General features: G+C 24.8%; 1 protein-coding gene across 2 annotated transcripts in view; it reads right to left on the bottom strand.

Moving 5' to 3' along the window:
* LOC122719062 (acetylcholine receptor subunit alpha-like) overlaps positions 1–21,870 on the bottom strand; it is a 271,652-nt gene that overhangs the window by 47,441 nt on the left and 202,341 nt on the right. For both annotated transcript variants that reach the window (XM_043944592.1, XM_043944593.1), the window contains one exon: positions 1,271–1,407. In XM_043944592.1, coding sequence (XP_043800527.1) covers positions 1,271–1,407 — 137 coding nt within the window. The remainder of the gene's footprint in view (positions 1–1,270; positions 1,408–21,870) is intronic.

The following is a 21,870-nucleotide window of genomic DNA, read 5'->3' as shown; positions in this document are numbered from 1 at the left end:
AATTTAATCGGTCAAACTTTTTTTCGATAATGTCAATTCAAGTCAAAGAGCTTATTATCTTTGCTCTTGGTAATTCCAAGTTTGATCTTCATCTTAAATATTAAAGCAGACTCCCCTAAGTACTTTGAGTTCTCTTGACCCCTTACGATATCTTCTGTGGCGGACTTCATATCGAATAATGAGTTACAAAATTCAAACATGACTGTGCAAGAAAATTTCAAAATAATTTCATGCTCTTCTTGATTTATTTAATATTTTAAAATAAACATGAAATTTCATTAAGTTGAAGAATAAAACAAAGGAATATAGAATGCAACATTCTATGAAAATTTACTTCATATTCGATAATCTCGACATATAAAATCGATGATTTAAAGATAAATAGCAATTTATAGAAATAAATAAACAAGTTATAGAAATAAATATTTTTATTAATTCACTATACTCGATGCTATCATAAGATCAAAAAATATCTGTTTACGATAAATTCAGACAGAAATCGACTAGCAACACAGAAATGTATATTACTTGTTTCTTCCCTTTGGTAATTCTAGAATGTTTGTACACGAAATATGTACATACGTATATAGAAGTTTGTTTCTGAGCAAGAAGATGAGCGACAGTTATGAGAGTAGGAAAAAGGATGAAATAAATTGAAGATTATTGGTTTTTTTTAGAGATAAATTCGATTTTAGATATTTGCAAATCATTATAAATATTAATATTAAAAGATAATGATATTATGTACTCTTTCAGATTGAATAAAATATGGTACATCATATTATATAATATTCCATATTATACTTTCTTCTAATCCCAATATTAATTTATATAAAATTTATATAAAATTAGTTAAAAATTAAATTATATCCATTGAATAAAAATTATAAATATTGTACAAATTGATTTTACATAACTAACAAAAAAATTTTCTTAGTAGCAAATTTTTTTTTTTTGAACACTTTAATAAAAATTACGTAAAATAACTAATCTTACGTGTATTAATTCTTTCTAAATAATATATATATCTTAATACAAAAACAAATTTTTCAATTTGTCCACGACTCGTTCGACATTCGCATCTTCATTTAAATGGTAAGAACGAACAAGTGTCGAGCTCGATCGATTTCAAGCATTTCTTAAAAATCTTCATCGTTTCTTGAAAAACACTTTGGATTTTTTATGCATATTTTTTATGTGATATACCCGAGAAGTATCTTCGATAACAGATGGCTGTTTGAGTTGCTTCCAATATATCTGGAACACTTACCTTATCGAAACGAGTATCATGGCGAATATCAGGTACTTTCCAAGCAGCGGCACGACCAGCGACGTAGGTGGAATGATCTCGACGACCAGCAGGAAAAACACGTGAAGACTGATGAGAATGGAAATGGAGAGCGTGACCTGTAACGATGAGTTATTCGATTAAAATTTATCCTATTTGAATTGTCCAACGTTAATTGTGGAAATATTGACAGATTTTTGTAATAATTTTCCATAAAAAGAGATGTTTGTTTTATTACATAAGCACAATGAAATACTATTTTTAAGAAAAGTGTGTTAGAAGAAATTGTTGTTGTTAACAATTTTCGAATATTTAAATATAATAATGATAAGTAAGATTATTGTGTATTATTATATAAAAAAATTAAATTATTATTCTTCTCTCTTTTCACGAAGTAGGTCACTGATCACGTTCAATATAATATTTTATATTTAGAGTTATAAAAAAAAATTTGTTTACAAAAGTTGTATGGTAAATAGAAGGTAATGATATGGGAGTAATATTTTTTTTTATAGATAGTTCAAAATAAAAGTTTATTTTTTTATATTTATTTTTCTATTTTTAGTTAAATAGCAGATGTTTATACAATAATTTCATTATTCAGCGAATTATGCCTTATTTTTATTGATAAATTTTGAATTAAAAAGGGAAAATGAAATTCTCATTTATCAAGAATATCAATTAGATATTCAGTGCTATATCGATGTGAATGTGTATTTTTTCACATATTTATTGGTGTAATATTATTAGATTTATTTTTTTACTTGTTGCCAAAGAACTTTGACTGATTATTAGAAATCATTGAGTGGATTAGATTCTTGTTATTTTATTAATAACAGAGAAATATTATATTTAAAGTAAACAAAGAGATGGTATTTTCTTGGTATTTTCGAAAATCCTTCACTCACAAAAAAGAATTATTTTCGTCTCATAGCTTCTTTTCTACCATGTAATTTTTTATAGACAAAGTTTCTTTATGATTCTAAAAATAACGGAGATATTCAAGGTGATCAGAATTATTGCCCCACTTTATATATTAATTAATAGTTAATGTTATAATCACTATTTAAATTTATTTTTTCTCATATAATTACATTCTCTTTTCATTTCTATTTATTTATTTTGATAAATTATATTTTATATCAATTTATTTTATTCATGTTTAATAAAGATTAATTATTGTAATGAAAGATTTTATTTCATTTATATTTTAATTAAAAATAATAACTAGATTTATATTAATGTTATCTATTACTTTTATATTATCTTGATATTAATATGATATGAAAATATTAATATGAAAATATTAACATGAAAAAAAAATAATTTGAATTATTCAACATATAATATAACATATAATAAGTATGTTGAAAAATATGAATAGATATAATATTGTTTCCTAAATTATTTTTGTAGCATAATGTTTTTAAAGACAAAATATTTATTATACTCTTAATACAATTTATTTCAAGAAGATATTTACTTTTATAATTAACATAATGTTACCAGTTAAAAATTAATTTAAAAAAGAATATTATAATATTTAACTATTATTATTTATTATTGTGACTTTAATTTTATTTTCTATAAATAGAATGTATATAAATTGAATATTTAATTTGTTTTTCCTTTGAGAAAAATTTTTTCAATTATATCAAAATGAATTTTCATTCTTCTTGTTTTGTCAAGATTCTTCTGACAAGAGACAAATTAAATTTTATTCAAACAAGACATTGTGGATGTAGTGGGCTGGAAAATTTGATATGAATAAAGAATATGAAACAGGAATAAAGAATAAATAGATAAGGATAAAAGAAGATGAAATATTAAGTAAAGTTATCAAGTTATTAAAATTACAATTCAATTATTTAATAAATAACACTATAATGTGAAATTATTATTCTGTATATTTATATATAATAAATATATTATTGTTTTTTAATGTATTAAAATTGTCAATTTTAATTAATAAAACCAAAAATTTTATTTATTTAATTCGTGATAAGCAATAAACAAAATGATGATCAACTTTATAATATCAAATAAACAATAAACAAATAAATAACTTAAATTTACGTTATAATGTATTTTAAATTTAAATATTCAGAGAATCAGTAAATTGCATAAATTTCATATTTATATTGCCAAATGCTATAAATTAATTATATAATTAACTGAATACAACAGCTTATTATAGTGGCTTAATTACTATTGCATTGAAGTATTTTCACATTTTCATGTTAAATTTTGCCATTATATATTGCTTATTGTAGAAAAATTTATGTCAATTAAATAAATATTTTCGTTTTTACTAATTATAAATTATTATAATTCAAATGCGACAATTAAGTAATTGTCAGAAATTGATAGAAAATAATTGACAAAAAATTAAAAAACAATTAAAGAGTATTATTGCATATATCAATAATTATCAGCACACAATGTATTAATATCAATCATTACATTTCATTTATTAAAGAGAATTTTAATCTTAATATCTTTACGTAATATTGCTAATTTTCTCGGTTTCTCTCATTAAATTCACTCATTTATATTCATTCAAATTCATTATTCTTGTTTCATATTCTTTATTCGTGCCATAAATACAAATTTTATATTAATGAGAGTTGTTGTAAATAGATGGCTAAAAGAACGAGGAAAAAATATTGCAGTTATAATAGAAAATTTTGTAATTTAAAAAAATTTCTTGATTAATGAAATGTTGCAAACTTCATATGATATTTCATTATTTTAAGGCTAGTTATTTTCACAAGAGAATATTATTTGTTATAGGGATATTCTGATGAATATTCATAATATATTGATGATACTTTTCATAAAAATAATTTTTGATTGCAATTTTATGATTTATAGAAAGACAGAGTTATTTTTATAGGTTTCCAACATATGTTATACAACAGATTTCTAGATTTTTTAGATTTTTTTTGTCAAATTATGTTAGCATTTTTTGCAATTATTAAAATCTGTAATTATTTAAACAAGAAATTTACTAAATTTATTTTTGCATAGATTATTATAACAAAAAATATTTGTTATAAACATTTATTATTTTTATTTTTATTTTTTACTTCAATGGGACTTTATATTATATCAATGTTATTTATGAATAAATTGTAAATTTTGCAATTGTCAATTTATGCAATTAAAATAAACTATAAAATATATGATATATATTTGCAAAATATTATTAATTCCATTATATTCATTTATTTGCTCTAATATAAAATTAATTTTTCCATTTATTCTTTCTAATAAATTTTTTATCATTTATCTGAAAAAAATTAAAAAAAATTGTTTTTTACGCAATATATATCATTATATCATATTAGAATCTCTCTTGATTCTTTTATAAACAAACCTATCAGAATTTTTTTAGTTTTCAATCTTATATCACAACTAAAAGTTTCATAAATATATATACATATTTATATTTCATTTAAATGAACAACAAATGTTATCCTAAATTATTTTCATTAATTTATTATACCATTTTTATTAAAACCTGTTGTTTATTCAAACCCTCGAACATTTTAAAAAATGTGTCTCTTCTCAGAATTATTAAGTTAAAAAGTCATAAAAAAAGGAAAAAAAAAGAAAAGAAATGTTTGCTGAAGAAATAATGCCGCGGTCACGAAAACACGAAACTTCGAATATCTTACACAGTTACCTCGTCGCGACACGTTTCGCCGTTATTAATCCAGAATTTCCGAGTTACGTTTCCGGCCACGAACAACAGAATCCATCGGGTTTATAATACGTTAGCACACAGAAGTGTCTTCACCGTTACAATTGGGTCAATATTGTTCTATATTGATAGTTGACACACCTTCCGAACTCACGGTAAATTGGATCTTGTCTAATATCGGGAATAAAGAGAACGCCATCACCACCACCACCACGATTCTGCTAAACTTGAACGTATGACACATTTGCGGGACGGTCTTGTAATTCGATTTATCGGCAAGATGTGCTCCTTATTCGATGTCACGGAATAATTGAAGCGTTTAGCTAAAGGAAAGAAGAGCAAAGGAGACGTTCAATTTCCCCCCTCCCCCATTTTTCGAATGTTTTTTGATTCGATGTTTTAATCTTTTTTTTCGAGAACAAAGTAAGAAGAGAAAGTAGTAATAAATGGGAAGAATTGAATTCGATGATTAGTGAATCTTATTTCTCTTATATCTCCGTGAAGAGATATTTTTTTTTTATTTTGTTATTAAATGAATGAAATGAAAACGTTGAAATCGATAATTATAATTTTGTCGTGAAAGAGTATTTTAATTTTTGTATCATTATTGTAATTAAATAAAAAAAATTTATTATGTTATGAAAATAAAAGTACGGAATTAAAGTAATTTTACATGTTCTTTTAAATGGATTAATTGGAACGAACGATTTAATCATTTCTTTGCAAGATAAATGAATGTTGTACCATTGAGAAGAAATTTTATTTGAAAGTAGTTCGAGTATGTAATTGGTCAGACGCGTAATATTGGACATAGAATATATTTTATGAAAGGATTAATCGATATTAATTTTTAAAACATATATTCACTATACAATTGTAAATATTAAAAAAAAAATAGAATAAGAATAGAAAAAATAGAATAGAATTAAAAAAAGTTTATATTTCCATTGATTGATATTCAATTTCAATTATGTTTTAAATTGTCTCTGTTTATAAACAAGAATAAAAAATGAAATAATATGTTATTTAACATAAAATTATTAATTTATTGTTATTATTAATATATCTAAATTATATATTAGATTAGATTTTAATTATTAAATTAATTTATTGCTTTTTTTTTATATACAACAGTTTTATTTCAGAACTTATCCATTTTATTAGAACACGAGAAATAAACATCTATTATTTTTAAAATGGATGATTTATAAAGAAATTTTTATTTCATTTTTATCAATTTTCATGAAAAATAACTTTATATCACTTTTACAATAAACATCATATAATTTCACAAATTATTTTTAATTATTCATATTACAACGAAGAAAAAGAAAAACTTACAAATTTTATCAATAAAAATGAAAAAAAGTATCCATTAAATTTACATTCTTATTTACACTTTTTAAAGCAAACATTTTCTTCTATCTTATTACATTTTCCGTGCTTTTATGCACGATGATATACGAGGAACGTGTCAATGTGAAGAGTGAACGCAACTAAATTAACCTGAAAATTACCAATATCTATATATTCTCATATTCAAGGATTATATATGTCGCTACGTGTTATGGTCGGAATCGCCATTAAATGCTACGTGATCATCAACTGCAATGGTCGTTAACTGACAGTGCATTTTGTACATGGGTGTGGCACGATATTGCGGAACGATTGGTGAGCCTTCGCGTGATAACACCGCTGTCTATTTTGCTCTATTACTAGTTAATCAGAACTCACGACGACCGATTGATAATATCATAACATTGCGTTCTTAGTTCTAGTTAGTTATTATTAATTAGTTATTATTAATTAGTCAGAACTATGTATGTACAATTTGAATTTTTTAATATATATTTTAAAGATATATTTAAATATTTTTTTCTTATTTAAATATATATTAAATATATATTAAAATTAAAATATATAAAAAATATAAATATAATAAATATATAAAAATATATAAATAAAAATATATATAATAAATATATAAAAATATATAAAATTAAATATATATTATATATTAAAATCTTATTTAAATATATATTAAATATATAAATAATATTTGTAATACGTTCAGAATATGATTTAATAAAATTTGTATAAATCTTAAAAGATTCTCATCTTAAAAAATGTTCTACCTAGATCATTGAATTTGTTCATTGATCATTGATTATTAATATTAAATGATAATCATTGATATTAAATGAATTTTTGTAAAATGGAATTGTAAAATGGAAAATTTTGATATCAATAATATTTTAATTACATGGAAGGTTCAGAAGCCAATCAATTTAGCTGTATTAAATAAAATGGGTCACATAATTCAAGAATATCTTGATTTTTTGATTTCAATTGCCAAACCAATTAAGTCATTACCTAATTAGAAAGTGAAATTGAAGTAGTTATTTAACTGATTTATTAATTTTAACAATAAAACAATTTTTAAATTATGAACATCAAGAAAATCGTTTCTTTTATAATAGAAATGAAATTATGAGAAGATAAATTTTGATTATTTATATTATTAAATAAATTTTATGATAGAAGAGAATTTATCAAATATTTTCTTCATTATTATTTCTTTTTTCTCCTTGAAAAGAATAATTTGTTCTTCTTTGTCGTATAAATTTTACTTATTCTTTATTCATTTAAGACATTTACTAATGCTATCATTTTTAAAATGATATAAATGATATCTTTTAATAAATAAGATATATTAATATTAATTTTAGGATGTTTAAATATTCAGAAAAATTCTTATGAAATTGTTTGAATAGTCAATGATATAGTTCACATAAAAGATTACATTTTGTACAAGTTTCGACTTAGCCATAGTGTAACATGTCGCAAAACATACATATTCGGTTTACACTTGACAAAGTATATTGTGACAGTTTGTATTTACTATCAGAGTTTACAGAGTTTCTCGTTGAAAATTTTAGACTTTGAAAAGAACGTTCAACATGTTTATACATACAGGAAACTGAGTTAAATGGGGAAAAATTTAGAAATTTAGAAGAATCGACATGTATTTAATATTTAGTACAAGAAAAGTTTTTAAAATAAGATTCGTTCGCAAAGAAGAACAATATCACGATCATAATAAGATTATAATCAATTATACAACAGATATAAATATTTTTGTTTGATAATTATAATAAAATTTATTTTTATAAAAATAAGTTAAAATAAAATATTTAATATCAATTAAAATAACTTTTTTTATTATTTTTGAAATAACAAAAGAAGAAATTATATATATATTTTTGATATTTTGAACAATTTTATCTACGTGTATTTTTAAATAATTTTTTCAATCATTCTCACTTTTTGATATAATTCAATTAATTCAATTAATGAAATGTATATATAATATTATTCATAATGTTATTCATGCTATATATTTTTTAATAAAATTAAGAATATCTTATCCAATAATTTGAATAAATAAAAATTTCTAGCAAATCAAAGTTTCTTTTATTAATAAATATATATATATATATATATGTATATTAAATGAGTTAGATAATTATTTCAATTATTTTATTTATCATTTCTTATACAAAAAGATTAATATATTGTTGAAAAATTATCATCGATAATAACAATATAATATATCTAAAGATAAATATAACAAAGTCAATGTTGATAAAACGACAAAAATACTATTAGTAGATAAAGATTCTTAAAAAAGTCATCAATTCATTTCTAAAATTATTTATCATCAATCTACATTACATACTCGATTTTCCCATATTTGTCTAGATATTACAAAACTATGCTTTTCGACACAATAATAATTGAATCAAATTAATCAAAAGCATCGTGTACCCAAGCCGAAACTCCAATTGGCATATACGCGGTTATATTAACACAGTCTCATACAAGTCATTAAACTTATCAGTGGCCGATTCCAACTGATTAATCAATGTAACGACATTCCTCTATCAGCTTTAATGAACGAACTCAATTATCCATCGAAATTCCTATTCCTATTCGCCTAGGTTAGGTTAGGCCACGCTCTACGAATACAAAATGAAACCAAGCGCTAACCGCAGCCACGACGTTATCGCGGATGTAATGGCTACACGGTGTAGCGGTAACGAAATGGAATCCATGAAATGTTGAAACGTTAATAGGTTAGAATTGGCGGTGACGGCGATAGAATCCGGGCGATTCGAGCTTTTGTAAATCGAGCGGTCGTTAAGACTAACTATTGGGGTGGCGCCAGTGTCGCGCTTCTTGCGCCACGTTTAATCAACGGCGATTAGCGTAAACGATCGTAATTTGCGATAAGCGAGTTCGAACGCCGAGGATGTTGAAGACACTTGGAAGACGTTGGTTTGGTAAAATGTCGTGACATTTGACTCGTCTGTTCGGAAATGTCAAACGATTCGACGCCTGACTGCACATTCGAAATCTTTCCTGCATTTGGGGTGTGGCCATTGATCGAGATCCCTTTTCTAGAAATTTATGGAATCAGGACACCGAATATATGATTATTTTGAGAATTGTTTCGTTACTTTGTATGGACAAAATTATTTTGTATTTTTGTTCCGATTGAGTGGAATATTTCTAGTGTTCAAAAATTCAGATCTTTTTTTTTTTTTTTTGCGTCTAAATATATGTGTTTTATAAATAGTTTTTTTACATAATTAGTTGAAATTGTCTTTTTTTCATATTTTGTATAATTCATTAAATTTTTTTGCTTTAATACATTTTTATTTATAAATAAGAATAAATTATTGAGAATAAATTTTATTGATTTTCAATTAAGGCGAGAACAAGATTTTTTGATTACTTTTTTGGAAATTTTAAAATTATGATTAAAAAATTGACTAAATAACTAGAAAATTTCATGAATTTGTATGAAATATGAAATAAATATTAAGGAATTTATGAATTTTCTTACTTTTTATAAATTCAAATAAAATAGGATAGAAATTTGGATATAATATGAAATATATAAAAAACATAAGAAACTATGTATTAATAAAAATAAAGTTTTAATTTTATACAAATACCAAGTATATAATAACATGACCAGAATTTATTTTTTAATTATATATGTTCTACACAATCATAACAAATTACAATAATAATAGCAATATTTTTCACAAATTTTAGTTTCTTAGGATTTTAGTTTTTTTCTTTTTATATTTTTAACATCTAAATAAGTAATTGAATTTTTATTATTTTATTTCACTAACAACATATTGATTAGAATAAAACGACTAAATATAATATATTGTATAACAACATAAGCAAATATAATTAATAGCAAATAACTTAATTTCATCTCTACGTCTTAATGAAGCACCAGACGAAATATGTATGTTTAATTTCCTGCAAATACAGTAAATATATTATCTAAACCACGAAACAGAATTTCTAGAAATGGATTGGAGAAAATGAAGAATAGTTTCATCAAATTATCGTTTCATAAATTAGGCAATATTGTTATATAGTCAGTGCAAAATATACTCCTATTCATCTTTTCCTCTTTGTTTAAATATTATATTTAACACGATTGTTTTATGCATGCTATATTGTATTTTGTAATAATAAAAAAAATAAGTTATTCTTGTCTTGATAAGAAAATAAATTCAGTTTGATTTAAAATAATGACAGAGAGGAAATTTATTCCAGATATAACCAAAGCAAAATGGCTGAAGAACCAATATCCAATATAAAATAATCTCCCAGTCTTGAAAGATGAATGAAAAGGACATTTGACGAATACTTTTTAAACTTCTGTTATGCAACCATAAATTACAAAGTTCATTTTCTATTCCACTTTCTCAATGAAAGACATTGTCATTACTAGACTGCAGATTTTTATATATATTTTTAATATTACATATGTTTTGTATATTTTATATTTTATATTATATATTTTTGTCTATCATAAATTCTTTATATACGATATATAAATACATTATATTGATAATATTTAATTCATATTATTTACATTATTTTATTAATTTACGTAAATTTATAATTTACTTTATGAATTATATATTATGTTATTGCAGTTTTGACTTTTTATTATGACTTATTTAATAATATCAATTGTGTAATAAATATATTTTCTATGATAAAAAGTTATAATTAATTCATTAATTCAATTGTGATACAAAATTCAAAAAGTAATATAATACAATACTGAAGAAAATTTAAATATATTTTAAACGATCCCTTTAAAAAAAATACCATTTTATTGTTTGTTACAAAAAACCTTGAAAATTTATTGTATTATATTAATGTAAATTATGATAAAGTGTATATTTATATAATAAAATTATTATTTCACAAATATATATACATATTCTGCAAATATATTTATATTATGTGCATACTGATTGACTTCTTAAACATAAAGTATTCTTATCACGACTTGCACTATATTTCTAAAGTTACACCACATTCACTGAGTTTCTGTACAATCATCATTTTGTACGAAATTAAGGTCTATGTATAAAGTAGACAATTTCATTTCAAGAGTATGTTTAACAGCTGAACGTCGTAACGAGAAGGATTGATAACGATTTTCTTCTCTCTTTCGATATTCCTTAGCTCAGCATAATGCTTTCTCGAATAAATTATATAAAATAATAAACATTTCTCCTCTTTGATTACGCGTTTACAACAAAAGTTTAAATAATATCCATGATATCTTTCTCATTTAACTTCCTATTTAACTGGAAAATTATTTTGTTACATTCTACGTTTATATTAATCCTAAACTATATTATTATTAATCATATCAATTAATTAAATAATCATATCAATTAAATTCTTATATTTAATATTTAATATTATTATATATTATATAATAGAAAATTTAATTTATCAATCTAATGAAATTTATTTATTTACTTTTATTCAATTTTGAGAAGATTAAATATAAACTCGGTTACTTTAAAATTTGATTTTAAAATGAACACGAATGCAAATGCTATCTCGTTTCAATGGAATATCACTTTAAGGGGATGAAATCAGCGCTCAAAGTTTCAATACTTTTTCTTTTCTCTATCCATTTACATGTAACTTACGTAAGATAGAACAGAATTTTAAATCGTAAAATCTTTAACTTCTTTTTTTTGCTATTCTATCAGTCTGAAATTGTGAAGAATATTCACAGATAAAATTGTATTTAAGATTGAAAAAAATTGCCTTGAAACTTTTGAGAATTGATCTCGCTCTCTCAAAAAGAAACTTTCCATCGATGAAAAGATCGCTCCGCATATTTTCATTCAATAAAATCAGAATTTTCGAAATTTCGAATTCCCTTGTAATGCGAATATTTCTCTACGGACTGTACATCACGAGCAAATAGGGGACAATCAGAGGTTATTAACCATTGAACCAGCCATGATATTGTATCCTTTGCATCAGGAGTATCGCCATAAAAACGAAGGTAAGTATGGTGCATGCAATTTCGACGACCGTGCTGACTATGGGTCAATCACCGGACCGCGATATTGCTTATCGATTCTCTCGAATTGATTGACATGCCTCGAAGGGCCAAATAGCTACGCGTTCGATCCTCCATCTTTTTTTTTTTCAGAAAAAATCCACCATCACTCCCAATCTTCTCCACGTCTATTTCCAATCTTATTTCTATCTATAATCGCCTTTTATTTTATCATTTATGCTAGTCTATATTTAACGTTTATTCATTAGAATAATAAATTACATAAATCGTAGTAGAAATCAGAAATTATTGTGGAAAGTGAATTGTATATTGAGTGAATAGAAATAAAATAATGTTAAAATATAATAAATAATTATTTTTATGGTAATTTCACACGATCATATTTTGTTAAAAGTAAATATAAAGAAATTTATTTCCTATGGATAATGGAGAATTTGTCTTCCCTAGATAATAATATCATATTGTACATGCATTTATGAATTCTATGTGTACATCAAGATGAATTTTTTGAAATATATGAAATTATTATCTACGTGTATATAATATAATTTCATATAAAAACTTTGGAATAACTTTGGAGAATTTTAACGAAAGAATTCTGTGAGAAAAATAGATAAACCCATTGATTGTTGCCTCGCTACAGAAAATCTGTTCTTTAATCATCACTGATGGTTCATCATCAGTAATCCTTTGAGCTCAACAGCTATTCAAACAAAAGTTAGTTTCATGAAACTTTAATATCAAACGCTGTACATTAAATCTTCTAAATTGATACACTTTGAGAGAGAATTTTGCATTAATTGTTGTAAAAAGAAAACATACCACTATGTAGTTAATTGAGACATAATATACATTCAAATGAAATGAAGAAAAGAAAGTTTATATTTATATGTGTAGCAACAAAAAAATATTTAAATATGTGTAAGAAAAAATAATTCAAGGAATGTATAATAAAATTTCATTTGTACATGTAAATATACATTCAATGATATGTAAATAAATTACATAAAATTTTTCACTAACTAAATATACATATACATAGATACATATAATATATAAGAAAATACTGTCTGTGCACAATTTAATAATGACTGTAATAATTATTTTAATATATTAGTGGATTAAGATTGTTTAGAGACACAAATTATAAAGTTTATTACGTTATTATGTAAAAATACTTTTGCTATGAATTATATGCATTTAATTATTAATTATTGCACAAATTTAATAAATTTATATACTATTTATATACTATTTATATACTATACTATTATATACTATTTATATACTATTTTTATACTATTATATACTTATATACTATATTTATATACTATTATAAATATTGTTAATATTATTGTTAGTAAATTAAATATTTTAATAAATTTTGATCATGTATATTTTTCATTATATATTTTAATAATTTTATAAATATATTCTTTTAAAAATTTATTATTTCATATAAATTCATTTTCTACTTTTTATTAAATAAATAACAGGTTTGCAATAACTCTAAAGTTAAAAAAATGCAAAAATGTATAAAAAAATAGCGAAGATTGATTCAAATAAGCATAAATTAAAATTGAAATCTTTGAAAAGTTTACTTTAACCCGTTATCCTATTAAATTTATTTCCACCATCATTTCCTCTTTTTCCACTCTTTTATACGTCACTTTGAGAAGCCAGTTTCTTACACTGGAAAGAAACTTCATTTCAATATCTAATCATTTACCCCGATCTTCAATTCCTCCTCTTTATTTCCCCTATATTCACCAACCATTATTGAACAGATATACTAAGAAATCATTTTCTTCTCTACTTATGTATTTCTCAAATTTTACATATAAAGTCAAAATTTCATAAACCGTTTAGTCTCACAAATACATTTTTCATTAATCTTTATAAAATCTTTCACAAAATTAGTTTGACATGCATTAAAAATTTTATAATTCTACAATTTGTATAAAACAAAAGAATCCAAAACTTTAAGTTATTTATAATAAAATAATATTCAATATTATATTGAAGGGAGTAAAATATCAAATCAATCCTGACTGCAAGCTGCGATCAACCCTTTTTAAAATAAATTTTCATTATATTCGATATTATATATTATTATATTCATTATATTCGATATTATGAGTGAATTTTTTCGCAACACATTGTATATAAATGAAGGAATTAGTTTATAAGTATATTCAAAATTGTCGATTATTAATATAGAAAAATATTATTTAATACATGTAGTAGTTTTTAGTATTCATTTAGTATGATAATTTTTGCGAAATATATTTGAGATTCTTTTTATAATGTACTTGCTTTATATGATTCTTTTTCACATAGATTTTTTTTGAATATGTTTTATTCGTTTTTACACCGAATTTTTTTTTCACTTTCACACGTTCTTTTTCCACATTTTATTCATCTTTACACGATTTGTTTATTTATTTACACAGTTTTCTTACTGCCTTTTCTCTTGCTTTTACACAGATATTTTCACAGATTTTACTTCTTTTTATCCTCAAACCGAGAAAGCTAACAAATATTCAAAGAACAATTTTATTATCACTGTGATAATATAGATAAAGGAAAGTTGTGTTTCAAAATTGGAGTAAGAATGTAAAGATATCTAGATGGTGTTGTTCATTTGCTTAATAAAATTTTGTCAAAATTCTGAACATTCAGAATTTTATTTGAAAAGATATATGTATATTTTTTTTCTTTCTTTTTTTATATAGTTTCTTTTTATATGCATCTATTGTAAATATACGTATATTTATACACAAATATAGTAAAATAGAATATGTACAAATATAGCATATTTGTATTAGTATTTATTGAGCGTGGTGAGCGTATTATTCTCATGCAATATACATTACATGTTTATCTATGAATCGAACAATGATATATTGAACATTTACATACAACATACAACAAATAAAATTTATATTATATTTGCATCTATAAAATAATCAATATTGACAATTTAAATTAACTTTTAAATATATTTTTAATAAAATAATTTTTCTATTTACATTCAATGTACTGTGAAAAATAAATATTCGAATATTTAATTAAACAATAAAAACTGATTTTATAATAAATGGATTGATTATAGAATCTATGTTAATTAAACATTTTTTTCTCATACAAAATTTACGTGAAATAATATAATATAATAATATAGTATAATTTTTTAAAAGAGTTTTGTTGTATAAAGAATATATAACTATTTATATTATTCACATATTATTTATAATATTATTATATCAGTAGAAAAAAGATTTCTTATCAAAATTAAATAAAAATTCGATGATTATAATAATTTCCTGCCATATCTGATACTGTGATATTGATGAATTTATACTTACAATTCATGATGAATATTATTTTTGAAGTCTTAGAAATTTTCTTTAAAACTTTTGTATTGTAACTTATGTAAAAGTTTAGTATTACAAAGAATTAAGAGAAAAAATTCTGTTATCTAATCCCTTATCAAGAACAATATATAATATAATTTGTAAGACGATATATCTCATTCATAACATTTTATGAACGATTGTTTGACGAAATATATTATCCATAGCATCTTATGATAATTTCATTGATAACTGAAAATCAATATGAACACGATAAAAGTTGAAATTTTCTTTGAAATTATTTTTTTCAATTGAAAGTATTGTATTTGTCGTTTCTTTCATTTAATTCTTTTAAAACTTCAATATGTTTCATGGAACATAAAACTCTTGAACGAGAATAAAGTACAAACAATTCTATTTTAAAAGTGTTCCAAAAAGTGTCAAAAATATCATTTTTCCTTGGAGTTGAGAAATTTATTGAAAATTTACAACTAGAAAGATAGAGTAGAATAAAAAGAAGAATAATGCGAAAGCGTGATCTTTCGAAGCTTTTAAAGATTGGAATTTGTTTTTTCCTGTTCAAAATATTTTGTAGAGAATAAGAGAAATAAATAATACTTTGACAGAACTATCTCAGAATATAACGAATGTATAAATAATATTCCAATTCCAACTTTACAAAATTTATTTTGGATTGCAATACAAGTATAGAACTTGATATTATTTTGATGAAATAAAATCACTTTATTTTATTTGTCAACAATTTTTTTGAATCGAAATTTTTATCAATTAATCACAATTACAAAATGAATTGTATTATAATATGAAAACGTACTTGATGCAACATAGAAATTTTAATTTTTGGAAGCTTTGAAGAATCAAAAATGTCAAATCTGCATTTCTGATTCTTTTTGATGAAAAATAGAATATTTTTATATTTATTATATTTTATATATTATATTTATTATATATTTTTTTCATAGTAAAAAGAATTTAATTGTTTATAATATAATTTATATTAATACAATTTTTTTAACGAAATCTATCAAAACTACATACCAATTATTTTTAAATCAATTTATTTATCATTACATTCTACAAATTTTTCAATTTAAAATGAAGAAATGTCACAATCCAACAATATATAATGGAATAAATCTTTAAAACAATAGCACTACAATGTGAAAATTTTTCACTAGCAAAATTTCAATATATCAACAACAAAACTCTCTTCTCTCATTCTTTAAATCAAAAAAAAAAAAAAAAAAAAGTTTTTTCGAGCTACATCTCGAACACAGGTATTTTTACTTTCAAAAAATCAACGAATAACTTCGACAGCGGATTGATTTCACGAAAAACGAAAAAGAAAGAAAGAAAAAAGAACAAGAAAACAAATACGAAAAAGCTAGGGTGACGCGTGTTCCTTCGTGCAAGATCGAGAGGGGATGGAGAAAGAAAGGTGGAGGAGCGTCGAAGCGCGCGCGGAAAAGCGTTCTGCAAAGCGTTCCTCTCGCCGAGCACGTCGATAAAAACCACGCGGTTTTTCCTTCGAAGAATCCAGATCCGGAGATAAGAGTCTGTCGAAGGGTGAAGATGAAAAAGAGCATCAATGACGGAACCGCGTTCAGCGGTTCCTCCTCTTTCCTCTATTTATTCTGTCGCGTATTGGAGGAGGCCTCGTACAAAGAGGATCGTTGCCTCGAGGGGGGCAACGATTTTCGAAGGAGAAAAGGAGAAGAAAGAAAGAAAGAAAGAAAGAAAAAAGGAAAAAAGGGGGAAGGGGTGAAAAACGGACACGAAGAGGCGAAGGCGAGAAATCCTTGGATGGATGAAACGATGAGGCGAGAAGAGGTCGAAGGTGAGGGGGATGAGGAGAAAGAGAGAGAGAGAGAGAGAGAGAGAGAGAGAGAGAGGAGTCGGCGGTGGAAATGAAAAATAGTCTCGAGCCAAAAGTAACTACTAGCTCCTACCTACAGATAAGGGAAAATAACGAGGCCGACAGCCGCGTGGAGGGGAACTAATTCGGCGCATATTTCACACACGTCCGCTTTACGGACGTTAAGTATAGGTAAGCACGACCGTTCCTCGGGATAAAGGAATTAATTGCATTGCCCCTCCGTTCCCCATCCGTCTTTTTCCTTTCAACCTTTACCGACTTTTTGCCCTCGGGGCGCCCTCCCTCCTCCTCCTCCTCCCCCCTCCTCCCATCTCGTGGCTCGCACGAATCTTTGGTGACCTAACTGTCCACGGTGGGCGCGTGACTGGCATCTGACAATTTTTCGCTCGATATTTTTCTATGTCTATGTTTACGCGGTGGTTTCGATGCCTCTCGTTTCCGGGAGAAACCAGAGACCTTGTTTCCGCGCGTTGCGTTAAATAAATACACGATATGTTTGCTTAGGTGATCCTCGACGTTGATCAAATTTTTTGTTAAAATAAACGATTTTGGAAAGGGGGCCTTGTCTCGTTTTTTTTTTTTTTTACGGTTGCTTATCTCAAGAGAAAGTTTGTACTTTTTAAAATATAATTTTGACTGGAAATTTTCCCTGTAACGACAAAGTGCGAATAAAGCGCAAAGTAAATTCTTCATTTTGTGATTTAAAATTTTGAAATTGTTGATTTCTCACATCTGCGGCTTTATGCTCTATATACATTACTTTAAATAAAAATTTCGTGAAAAGTAACAATTTACGTTTATTAATGTTTCATTAAAAAAATAAAAATGTATTCGGATTAAAAAATTTTTTTTTTCTCTTTTTCTTTTTTTTTTTGAGTCTTGTACTATTTAAATCCTATTTCGAAAGTTCGAAAGTTATGAAAGTTTCAAAATCATGGGTAATCCATATTCGTCATTGTTTGTTGCTCGTTTAACGAATAAATTTCATCTTATATAGAAGAAAATATTTTATATACTTACATATTATAACAGAATGTTTTTATGAACATTCGTTGCTCGTGATAGCACAATGGATATTCATAAAGAAGATTCTATTGTAGACATTTTTTACCAAGCAAAATATTAAAATAATTTTAAATGATAATGGCAATAAAAAAATATTTATGAGCCAGTTTCAAAAGGTAAATTAATATGTTCTAAATACTATGCTATCTTTCTATTAATCTATTATTTTTATATACATGATGTATATAAAGATTTAATAGAATTTATTTAATAGAAATTTTTATTCAATAGAAATCGTTATTATCCAAGCTCCGAGAAATTCCAGTATCTATTTCAGAGTTCAATTTCACCATCGTTGTAGTCTAAAGTTAAGAGTAAAAAAAAAAAAAAAAAAAAAAAAAGAAGAAAAAAAAAGCGATGTTCCTATGCTTACTCAAAGAGAGAATTTGCACATTCATGTCGCTGGCATCACTTTGAACCTCTTTGAAATCATATTATCTATAACCAGAAAGTCTTTGATCGTTCCACTAATAGCAAAAGTAATTGAACCGGCTTTATAGAGTATTAATACATTCGTGAGGATACTCTTGGAGGATTCAAGAGATCAAAATAAATGTAAAAGTTGATACAGAAGAATTTTTAATTGATCAAGCTTATTTATCAAGTTATAAGCGATTCAAACTTTTCTTAGATAAAGCGAGATGAAGAGAGAAATGAGAGTGCAGGACACAATATATTGGAATTATAAAATTACGGATAAAAAGATCTAATGATTATTATTAAATATAAATTGATATTCGTAATCGTGAAATCTCTCTTTAATTTTTAAGAAATTTGAAAATTTGAAAATTTGAAAACATGTTTATTGAAATTTTTATTTCATTGTACAAGACAGATGCTTAAAAGATTTTGTCAATAATAATTCCTTCGAAGGAATTGAGATGGCGCTGCGACGAAGATAGAAAGTTGTCTCACTTCGTCTAATGCAATCGAAATTTTCGTACCAACTTTTGCATTTGTTTTACCCTATAAAATCGATTTTTCAAAAGTACTCCACGTATCAATACAAACTGTGATGAAGAAAAAACGTTTTTAACGCTTGTCACATAAAAATCGAATTATTTTAAGGAAATCGTGTATCAACGTTTGAAAAAAAATTAAAACAAAAATCGACCACAAAAATCGTATTGCGGATCTATTCGAAACACATGCAGATCCACACCACAATAGGATTCGGTTCAATAAAACTTGCATTCCACGAAAATGCAGTTCTGCCAGTGAAACTTTTAGCGGGATGATTAACGACCGCCATAAATTCAAAGTTTCTCCATCGGGGATTTATATTCGTTGCACTGGTTCATTCTCCCGCAGAGAACGCGAAAAAAAACTTAGGAAACAAGCAATTACTGTCTTTTCGTTGATTCGTCGTTGAATACGTTTCGCTGTATCAAACCTAACCTAACTTAACCTAACTTTACGATACATTTAAAACCTGAGCCGAGCCTTGGCGATATCCTTTCACGAATGATTGTCCGTTCCATTCGAGACTTTTGTACCAAAGATTGAAGGGCTATCCGCCTGACGGATATTGATTTTCGCTTTGGAAGTGCAAGAAACAGTTGTAAAATGGCGAAAAATATATAACGGGATGCAAAATGGCTGTGCCATGACGAATCTTCTGCTTTCCAAAAAAAAAATCGAATGTGCGAATAATTCTTTTTCATCTTCTACCCTTTTTTTTTTTTTTGGAAAAGTTTATGACGCATATGTTGCGTCACAGGTTATATCAATGTTTATTAATAATGGCTATTTTAATAAATTTCAAATAATTCAAGTAATTATATATTTTCTATGTCTTCACTTGAATAAATACAACAAATACATAGGAATTGAAAAGAATCGAATCTCAAGATCGTATATACGTATTCTGTACAGCGATATATCAAATATTGTGCGATAAACAAGAATATGGAATGAAAATATCACGCTTATACTTTTGGTAAATAGATGTGAATTGCGAATATACCAATTCCTTTTAAAATTTACTTACGAAAATTCGAAATCGATCATTAAAATTTACAATTAATCGTTTCTAAAATAAATAAAATAATTACAAATAAAACATCCATTATTCGAATGCAAGAAAAGTATGTATTTAAATTGTTATTTTATAACAATGTCTAAACATAATTTATTCTTTCCAATATATTTCTCTTATTATGCATATATTCTTTTATCTAATAAACATTCATATTTGAAAATTGTTCATTTTTTACTTTATGATGGATTGATGAATGTGTCTCTTCCTGATAAATTATTCAAAAAATCGCATGTTCATATTTCTCTCATAATTAGTTCAGATGATCGACGGATTTCTATTGTAATATTGTGAACGACGATCATTAATGGTTATGATTGATATTAAGTAGGCATAGAGATTGGCTATATCTTTGAATATTTGTGTTTTAATTACGATCGATACTTTTTAATGCAGCCTTCCTTATTGTTTGCCAGAAATATTGAAATATTCACTATTGCAAATTGCAAACGATCGTTTTTGATGAAAACTTTTCGCCTGTCAATTTAAAACCTTGAATTGGGGAAATAGCAATTCTCTATTCGATGGAAGATGAAAAATTGTGCGGTGTTTCGTGATCAAGATTAAAATTTTTAAAAGGTTTATAAATTCATGAAAATTATTTATTAAATTTCGTATATAGTGTCTCTAATTAATTATTAAGAGATGATTGAAAATACATAAGATATAAAATTTTTTCATTCGAGGCTTTTTTTTGAGTATTGAATTTGAATTTTCAATTTTTCAAATTGGCTAACTTTTGATTAAATGAATTATTTATAAATAATTCTACACGATAAAAATAGACAAAAAATGTGGAAATAAATTTTTCTTATTTGAAAATTAATTTTCGAAAAAATTGAATTTAAAAATTCATTGAATATATCTTTGACTTTCAATTTCACTTTCAATTCCAATGGAAAAGGTATTAAAATATAAATAAAAAATTTTTATTCTTTCTTTGAGATTTATTTCTTTAGGAATCATCTTTCGTTTGATTTGATTACAAATAATTAGACATCCTGTATTTAAACTTTCATTTTTCTCTGTATCATTCCTCCATTTCAGTGAAAATATCAAAAAATTCCCTTTCAACTTATACATTT

Source organism: Apis laboriosa, unplaced genomic scaffold (genome assembly GCF_014066325.1).
Source record: "Apis laboriosa isolate Shangri-la unplaced genomic scaffold, ASM1406632v1 scaffold69_cov144, whole genome shotgun sequence".
Lineage (NCBI taxonomy): Eukaryota > Metazoa > Arthropoda > Insecta > Hymenoptera > Apidae > Apis > Apis laboriosa.
The sequence above is the reverse complement of the archived record's forward strand: the minus strand, read 5'-3'. Positions and strand labels throughout refer to the sequence as shown.